General features: G+C 42.2%; 1 protein-coding gene across 1 annotated transcript in view; it reads right to left on the bottom strand.

The window, feature by feature from the left end:
* The window catches only part of DPP4 (dipeptidyl peptidase 4), a 77,720-nt gene that overhangs the window by 27,526 nt on the left and 40,573 nt on the right, over nucleotides 1-9,621 (bottom strand). Inside the window, exons 12-15 of the mRNA XM_014526682.2 lie at nucleotides 8,637-8,772; nucleotides 8,433-8,477; nucleotides 4,808-4,912; nucleotides 4,642-4,709 (exon numbers count right to left, since the gene is read on the bottom strand). Of these exons, the coding sequence (XP_014382168.1) occupies nucleotides 4,642-4,709; nucleotides 4,808-4,912; nucleotides 8,433-8,477; nucleotides 8,637-8,772 (354 nt within the window). The remainder of the gene's footprint in view (nucleotides 1-4,641; nucleotides 4,710-4,807; nucleotides 4,913-8,432; nucleotides 8,478-8,636; nucleotides 8,773-9,621) is intronic.

Here is a 9,621-nt window from a genome sequence, read left to right as displayed (position 1 = left end):
GGGGTGGGGCGGGATGGGGTAGCCATGGGAGCTTCTCCCACAGCTCCCCCCACCCAAGGAGAGGCAGGCACAGCTGGAGGAGCTGCGGGAGAATCTGCAGCCACCTAGCTGTGCCTGCTTCTCCCTGGCCGATCCAAATCTCCGAATCAGCACTGAATCAGTGCCAAGTCTCCGATTCTGATTCGACCGAATCGAATGAGGACAGTGATTCGCATCACCAAATTGAATCACTGTCCTCCGAATCGGCCATATCCAAATCTGAATCTGAATTAAATACTCCCCTATTCACATAGGCTTAGTAAATGTCTTTTTGCTTCCGTTTCAATTTAATCTGTGTAGCTAGACTAACCTGCAAAGACTGAATTGATTCAGCTTCAGGCTTTTTGACTGCCTGTACCTAGCCCAGGAAGCTATCTATATCATAACTTTATCTTCACAAAAAACAAACAAACAAGCTCCCATCATACATTTGGTCTCTCGGCTTATGCTTATTTCTTTGATAGATGATACCCATGTAAAGACACAGCTAGGATTTGTATGTCTATAAAACAAAGCAAAGGTGAGATTGTAGCACATGGCTGCAATGTTTGTGCTAGCTAGCACAAATAACAATGGCAGTGAAGATGAGGTGGCACAGACCTTAATACAGGCTAGCAACCAGAATGGTCCCTTGAAAATATGCACTGTGGTTGTGCACATAAAAATACCCATCCTACCATGTCTTCAGCACTATTGTTATCCATACTAGCTAAATTAAACTAGCATATGCTACAATCACCCTATTTTTTCTGTGGAGACATACACCAATGTAGTAAATATAGAACCAGTACTGTAATTTTAAATGTCTAAGGGTATGGATAAGGATCTCATGGGATTTACAAAGACACCTAGGTGTCTTAGGTGCTTACTTCCTGTTGAAATCAAAAAGGAGTTAGGTGAGTACCCTGGGTAAACACATTCAAAAATTCCCATGAGAAACTTCTCTGTATCTTTAAGCACTTATACCTCTTTGCAAATTGGGTCCTTAGTCTCAAGCTTAGCTTCTAAAATAGTTTTTATATGGTTTACCCTTGAAGCAATTTTAGCCTCCTTCTGATAAAACAGAAATAGATCACCCCAGGCAACCTGCAACTTTGCCACTTGGCACTCTAACTTGTATTTTATACCTAGTTTTCTGTATGTGCAAGAAAACTTGTCAATGCATAAAATTAACATCTTCCACATTATTTTACTTATTTGTAAGATTGTCCCAAGTGCTTGTGCTTTAATTAAAAAATCTAATTTATCTACAAATAAGAAACTATATTTTTGTGTATAAGCTATTTTTGCACAATTGCTTTATCAAAATACACATGAAAGGTGGCTTCAATGGGAAATGTGCATTACCTAAACATGGGCAGACAAGGTTCTTTCGGTAAAAGTGATATCTTTTATTAGACCAACTAAATGGTTGGAAAAATTGTTTTTTGCAAGCTTTTGGGCACAAACACCCTTCTTCAGGCATAGGGAGAGTCTGCTGGTGTTTTGTGTTCTCCTGGATGGAACAGAAGCCAATATGCAAAATGCAGGTCTTTAAAAATGCAGATACGTGGCACTGAGGATCAGAGGCCATGGGAGATGACAATAGGTGTGACAGGTAGGTGGGATGGGGGAAAGGGAAGAATGCTGATCTGGTAGCTAGTAAAATGTAGAGCGGTTACCTCGGGTTACTGGATGGCAGACAGGTTATAATGTGCCATAAATCCAATGTCTATATTTAGTCCTAAAGATTTACCTAAGCATGAACTTTCCTATTTTTAACATCACCACCAAGGACAATAATTTATCTAATAGTCAATGACTAAAGGTCAAATCCTTTTCCATTTATTAAATGTACTAGTAATACTTAGGCATCTAAGTGTGATCCTACTCCACCCTGCTTGAATGCCTGGAAAGTCATTAAACGCATTCAATATTGTTTATCTTGGAATTAAAACAAAGTCACAAAAAGTGTCTGGAAGCAGGAAAAGGAGGGACCCACCCACCTTTTGCATAACTTTTGGTCAAGGAATTGATGATCATACTTAGACATTTCAGTACCATTTCAGTACCTATGAGCTGAAGTAGGCTCTGCCCTAGTATGCTATCATTTAGAATAAAAGGCCTGCACAGTCATCAGCACACCCACTATGTTTGGCTCAACCATCTCCTACCTCTGCATTGTCATCCTCATCTACCCAGAACTCATGATGATGAGGGAATTATAATGTAAATCCTTACTATGCTAAACACACATGTACACATCCAGAGCCGGCCTTAAGGAAAATGGTGCCCTGGGCAAGCTTGTATTTTGACACCACTCCCTGGCACCTCCCACCACAGTGCCTTTTCCTCCCTCCCCCAAGTTAGCAGCACTGCTGCAGGCAGAGGCAGGCAGGCAGGGGCACAGGGTGCAGTCTGGCAGGGAGGTGGAGGAGCATGGTGTGCTAGGCAGGTGAGCATACAGGCACCACTGCTGCTGCCTGCACTGCCTGGCCCAGTTCCTCTTGAGCAGTGGCTGGAGGCAGGGGCCCAACTGGGCTGGGCACTACTCCTCCTGCCTGGGGCAGGTATTGGCCAAGGTATAGAATGGGGGAGAATGCTACTGTGAGCACGGGCTGCTCACACTTGTGTGTGCGTGCGTGTGTGTGATGCTCCCCAAGTGGACCACGGTGCCCACCCCTAAGACCGGCTCTTCAGGGAAGGACTTGACAGAGGTTAGGCAGGCAGCGCACTGAGGCTGATAGCTCTCACATTGTCCAATGCCTTTCTCTGTCTCTATTGCAGCTTGGGTTCAGTTCTCTCCCTTGCCCCTGTTTACCTCCACAGACTAAATGGAATTATACCTGATTTATGCCGATGTGAGGAGAGGCGAAGCATGCTCATAATGGTAGATACTGCACATACTATTTCTGTGAGTATTCCCAAATTCTCAATAGTCACGAACAGAAAAAGAATAATTTCACCTTGAGCTTATGTTCAAAAGGGCTGGTTTTCACAAAGGCAGATCATACAGTAAGCAGGAAAGAATGCATCCTTTTTAATTATTAATTAAGGTGACTTTTGTCCCTTGCACAGGAACATGTTTCTTTTATACAACATGATACCCAAAATGCCTCTGAAAAGCCTACCTGATTCAAATACTAAGAACATACCAAAATAAAATGTGAATTTGTTTACAAAAACATAGCAATCAAAGTAAATCCAAAAGAGCTTTTCTTAAAAAAGAAAGAAAGAAAGAAAGAAAGAAAATCCAGATGCAACCCTTAATTACTGTCAAGACAGTCCACATAGAGTAACCTCTGCAGTACACTGCAGTTCCTGGCCTGTAGGTGGAGAAAGGTCACAACATTTCAGAGAAACATTGAGATATTTAATAATATTTTTAAGGAAAATATATTTCTTTAAAAGGAAATGAAAAGGCTATTTTTCTAGTGGTAAGAATTTCAGGGAAATGAATGCTTATCCATGGCTAGAGACAGGAACAAAACCAAACTACAAAGTTCAGAACTGCATGTAGTACAAGGGCTGCTGACAGAAATAAAATGAAAGGTGCAATGGGAGCTCATGCATGATCCTAATAATCGTGCTTCCTGCAATGCCATGTGCATGGTAGGAGATATGACTGTGCGACTGAGTATCAGATCCCATCACATTGTGTTGCTGGTGCAGAAGGAGCCTGGGATCATGATCCTGCTCCCCACTGCACCAGCAAGCTGGGTTCCCTGTGCTCCCCGTGCTGCAAGCCCTGGTCAGCTGATTGGGGGGTCCCCTGGCTAGAAGTGCTGGTCAGCTGATTGTGGCTCTCAGCCATGGGAGTGCACTTGCCCTTCTGTGGCTGGGAGCCCTGATCAGATGATTGAAGCTTCCAGCCAGGAGACTGTAAAAGGTTTAATGCACTCCCCTGGCTGAGCGCTCCAATCAGCTGATAGGTGGTCCCAGCTGAGGGAGCACAGGGAAAGAAGGGCTTCACGTACTCCTTCAGCTAGGAGCCCTGATCCAGCTGGTGTTCCCAGCCTCTGGAGCACACAAGAGTCTTGAAGGACTCTGGTGTGCTCTGGAGGGTGGAAGTGCAGACCACACATTCGATTAAAGGCGTGATGAGAACTAGGCACAAAGATATTACACATATTTTGTTTAATAACATTTTAGCTCATTTCTAGTTTTATCACACAATTAACTGAATGCATGTATGGCTGGGTCACTACTTAAGGTGCGCTTAACTGGTTAATCATGTCTTAAGTGTAATGTCTGCTGGGGGCCAGTTATTCCCCCAAACTTTAGAAGTATTTGGATCCAAAGTCTTGTGTGTGGTTGTACAAACGAGTGACTGAATCCTTTGTGTTCGACTAAAATCTTAATGAATACCCCCACCTCTTCCTAAAACTGAACACAAATGGATTTGTGTTCAGTTTTTGTGTTCACTGCCCATTTGCTAAGAGCTAGATTTCAAAAGTATTTTTAAGGTGTCTAAAAAGATGCAGATAAGCATCTGATGAGATTTACAAAGTGCTCAAACCACTTAGGTGCCCAAGTCCCATTGGTTTCAATCTGCTTAGGGTAGATTATACTTGATATGTTTGAGAGGACTTAAAACTAATTTGCTGCTCTCAAGATACTCACAGGAAGTCTTTGGTTACAGCTTCTATGCTGATCACTTCCCATTTTCCTTTTGTGATAGGTGTTGCACGCTAAAATAAAGGGAGAACAAAGTGGAAGTGTAAATTCCATGCTGACCAGGAAAAATATCAGTCAGCAGTGACTTCTATGAGTTATTATTATTACTCACCTCTGAGCCATTTATATAATGGATGTGTTTGTAGCCGTCTGAATTGCTGAACACCTTGTAGTAGCTAGCATTGTCAAGCGCAAAGTAAGGGGTAGATGGCTGAAACTGAAACACATGGCACAACTATTAGGGCAAATAACAGAAACCCAAGGACAAATACTAACTCTACTTTAACTAACTTTGTAAATCTCATCATGAAGGCCTTTAACATTTGTTCTGTGCACCTCAGCAAATACACTGCACAATACTTTGTCAATTCAGGGTGTCAAATCAGGGTGTTAAGCATGAGAAACTCGTGGCTGTCATTTGAAAAGTAAATATTCCCAAGTTATTGTTTTGCTGCTCTAGCAACATTTCCCTGTGACCTGCAATGCATGAACTTTCTCCTCCTTTCAGATAAAAGGCCTCCATGCATTACTAATTCTCCTGTCGCTTTAGACAAAATATCTGCCTGTCCCTCCCTCCATCCAGTTTTTAGTGGAGCTTACCATCCAATTGGACAATAGGATTATAGAAAAATAAAGATGAAAGGGACCTCACAAAGTCAGGTAGTCCAGCTCCCTGTTCAATAAGCCAACACAGCTAAGTGCCTGTCCAAACAACTCTTGAAAATGTTCAGGAATGGAGATTGCACAACTTCTCTAGGTAGCCTGTTCCAATGCTTGACCACACTCACAGTCAGAAAGTTCCATCTAATTTCCAATTTAAATTTCTCCCACTGCACCTTGAGGCCCTTACTCCTATCCCATCCCCTTCAGTTACAGAGAAAAAGTCCATCTCCATCCTCTATAATCACTCTTCAGGTATTTGAAGACTGTTATCAAATCCCCTGCCAGTCTTCTCTTCTCCAGACTAACTCTCAGAGTTGTTGGTTGTAGCTGTGTTGGTCTAAGGCAGGGGCAGGCAATTATTTTGGGCAAAGGGCCTCTTACTGAGTTTTGGCAAGCCATCGAGGGCCACATGACAGGCAGCCCAGGGCAGATAAATATTCATTTTCTAAATTGTTTAGGGGCCCCGTGGGCCAGATAGAATGGTCTGGCGGGCTGCATTTTGCCCACCCCTGGTCTAAGGACATAGGCCAACAAGGTTCTTTGGGTAGATGAGATAACTTTTAGACCAAGTAAATAGTTGGAAAAATTCTTCTTTGCAAGCTTTCCGGCACAAACACCCTTCTTCAGGCATTCAGCCAACTCTCTCCAATGCCTAAAAAAGGGTGTTGGTGCCCGAAAGCTTGAAAAGAACAATTTTTTCCCAACTATTTAGTTGGTCTAATAAAAGATATCACATTTAACCAAAGAACTATGTCTGCCAGACTAACTCTGACTCTTTCAGCCTTTCCTCATAAATCATGCATTCCAGGCTTCTAATAATTTTTGTTGCTCTCTGCTGGACTCTTTCCAATCTGTCCATATACTTCTTGAAGTGTGGGGCCCAAATCTGGGTACAGTACTTTAGGTGAGGCCTCACCGGTGCTGAAGAGAGCAATAGAATCACTTCCCTTGATTTGCATGTGATACTCCTGTTAACACAATCCAGTATGCTGTTGGACTTTTGGCACGAGGACACACTGCTGGTTCATATTTAGTTTATGGTTTACTGTAATCCTTCTCTTCAGTACTGGTCATTCCCTCACCTGTGTTTGGGTATATAAACATTCTGTCCTGGGTGAAAGACTTTGTACTTATTCAGTTTCATTTGTTTGGTTATGGACCATTTTTCTAGTCTACCCAGGTTATTCTGGATTTTAGCCCTACCCACCAGAGTAAGATAGAATAGAATACTGTGCATCATTCTAACACAGCTCTGTAAACTGGAGATTAAACATGCCTGAATTTTTTAAATGAATTTTATAACAATTCACTATTATTTTGGTGTTTTATAAATTTTTCAGCTAAACTGAAGATATTTGCTGCAGAGCTTGGATTAGGACTCAAGACTTTTCAGTCCCTGGCCTCACTTCTCCAGTCCATACTACCTCCTCAAGAGATATATTTTTTGCTTAGTATCATGAAAAAATATTTCCTTAGTTTCTCAAAATCCTATTGCAACTTTACTTTACCTAGCTCTGATTTTTTGCCCAACTAGTAAGGACTTAGATTTTGACTAGTTGTCACCTGGAAACTCAAGAGTTTAATGAAGTCCTAAATGACCTTGGATTCATCTAGTTCTTCTCTGCTAGTCAAAAAAGTAACTCTAAGCATTTTAATTAGTGTCCTTTTATTTTTCACTGGCCGAGGACAATGAGAGAAAATATCTTACTGTGGAATCAAAAATACCTCCCTCTCCTCTCTCTTTCACACACATACACATGCATGCATGCCCAGTCTCAGTGTTAATAATTGTCATCTTGACTTTGACCTTTTTAAACAGTTAAGATGTGACATAAAAACCCCCCTCAAACCTGCCAGTTTAATGGCACAAAGTCTCCCATTTTGCCCTCTTGCTTTCCACAACTGTTTACAAAGTTTGCAACTTGATCATCACATTGTCTATTTGTGGAGCCTTTGCTATGTCAAAGCAAAATGTGTCAGAATGAGGGCCTTCCTTTCCACATCAAATCTGACAGCCAGTGGGATGATCTCTCATCTTTGTACTGCGGGTGATTTCATCCCTGCTGTTTCCTCCCTCATTGCATTTTTTAAAACTTTCCTTTTTGACTTCAAAACTAAAGTAGTGACTAAAGCAGATAATGTAAGAAGAATGCAGGTATGTAGAGCATACTCCATGTTCTCACCACAAACTCTGAAACATGCTTCTGTCTCCTGATCTGGTCTTTTGGGTCCATCCTTCACTTCCCCAGATCCTGTATGTAGCTCTTTCGGACTGTCCCCACAAACACAAATGTGTGTTTTCCTGGGGACAATGTGTACAGTTGCTATTTGTCCCTGGGGAACGCCCATGCTATGTTCAACTATGCTGGCCCCAGCAGCCTTACCTGGAGTTCTGGGGGCCTCTGGGAGCTGCAGCTGTGGTGATCCTGCAGCAAGGAGCCTGGCTGGCAGCTGGAGCATGGCTCCAGCTGGCCAGGCTCTGGTTTGCGGCAACTGGTGCTCTGGTTTGGGGCAGCCCAGTTTTTTTTAGGCGCAGGTTTTTTTGCCCCCGGGATTTCCTGGGGGCAATCCCCCTCCCCGCATGCTGCAAATTAGAAGTGCAGGGAACCCCTGCGTGTGCAGTGTGTGTGGCACCACAGATGTGTCTGCAGCACCGCGTGCTACACATCCATGCTTGTTTGGATATGCCCTAGGTGTCTACTGTCTACCACATAGCATTCAGTCCCTCTGAATCCAGAGGGATGCAGACAGTGTTCTGCTTGGCAGAGCCGTGTGAAAAATTTCATCTGGTTTGTTCAAATGTATGCAAAAAAACTCAGCAAGAAACTGTTTCTAAGAGACAGGGAGGTGAGGAGAAACCCACCAAGTTTAGAGTCTCAAACCTTAAACTGGAGTTTTGGACAGCTCCATTGGAGAGCAATTCCATTTTCCATGTGTGCAGTTGATGGTCCAACGTTATGGAATAAGAATTGTTAAAAGGGCAGTACAAAAGTAGGAGTTCAGAAGAGAATGTTATCTTTACATTTCATTATCAATGTGTTACTTAAATGCTGTAATATAGAACCTGAACTCACTCTGCCAATCCAGCCAGTGTTGCTTTCTTGTTCATGCTGTTTTTCCTAAGAAAGAAAGAAAAAGAACCCCTAAACATTATGTTGATCTTCTCTCACAACTAAAAGTACAAACTTGTGGATATATTTTAATTCCCTCCAAATCATTTCTTATCTATCCTTTTCATAAATACAAATTGCCTGATACTTTTGTCCCATTTTTCATACCTCTGGGCACAGCCACATTCCATTGTTTTTTTCAAAGTCACAGACTGTGAGTACAGAATAATTCTGAATCCTTGTGAGCCACTGCAGACAGATCCTTTCATCAGTTACCCATGTCACAACACTCAAATAGTGCTCCCTAGAAATAATGAAAGTTATTATACACTTTAAAGTCTTCTGTATTACTTTACTATAGCACAGCGCCCAAGGGTTCAGTGAATTCTACCAATTCAGGTCTTATATTTTAATTTAATTTGACTTTTCAGTACTGGTCTGCCTTACAATTATTATATTGCATTGCAGTGCTTTATGTTTATGCTTTGACTTATGTTCACTCATACAGTAAGAACTAGACAGAGTCTGTACGTGCCAGTGTCTTACAAATACTGTAGTTGAATATAAACAATGAAAATCAGAACTGTCAATAGTATGTGATAAGACCTACATTGTGCTTCAAAATGGTAAGTCTCTCAGATTTTTCAATTTTACCCCACAATCTCCATAAAGTTCTATGTGAACACAGTGTACAGCAAAGTGGCAAACTGAAATATTGTGAGCTGGTCCTAAACTTTTGCCAAGTACATTCTCTTAACTCAGACTGATGAATCATTGAGACCTTTAATTAGTATGAAAGGCCTGATTGTATAGTTACTTGTATACTAATTGCTTCATCTCCAGAACATCATCCACCCAAGACTACTAATCACAGATAAAAGCTTTCTCCTTTAAGTGTGAACTTTTGATTAACAGGGGCACCTCAGTACATCATAAGAAAGCACATGCAGAACTCAATGGCCGCATCCACATGAGCATGGACATTTGGTTCCCTGGGGACAAGTAGCAGCAGCACACCTTGTGCCACTGCTACTTGTCCCTGGGGAACGCCTACGCCATGAGTTCTCTGGTGCACGGCAGGTTACCTTGGGTGGGATAGGAGAGGCTGGGGCCAGCAACTGTGCTGGCCCCAGCAGCCTTACCCAAGGTCCTG

Source organism: Alligator sinensis, unplaced genomic scaffold, assembly GCF_000455745.1.
Source record: "Alligator sinensis unplaced genomic scaffold, ASM45574v1 scaffold1779_1, whole genome shotgun sequence".
In the NCBI taxonomy this organism is placed as follows: domain Eukaryota; kingdom Metazoa; phylum Chordata; order Crocodylia; family Alligatoridae; genus Alligator; species Alligator sinensis.
The sequence above is the reverse complement of the archived record's forward strand: the minus strand, read 5'-3'. Positions and strand labels throughout refer to the sequence as shown.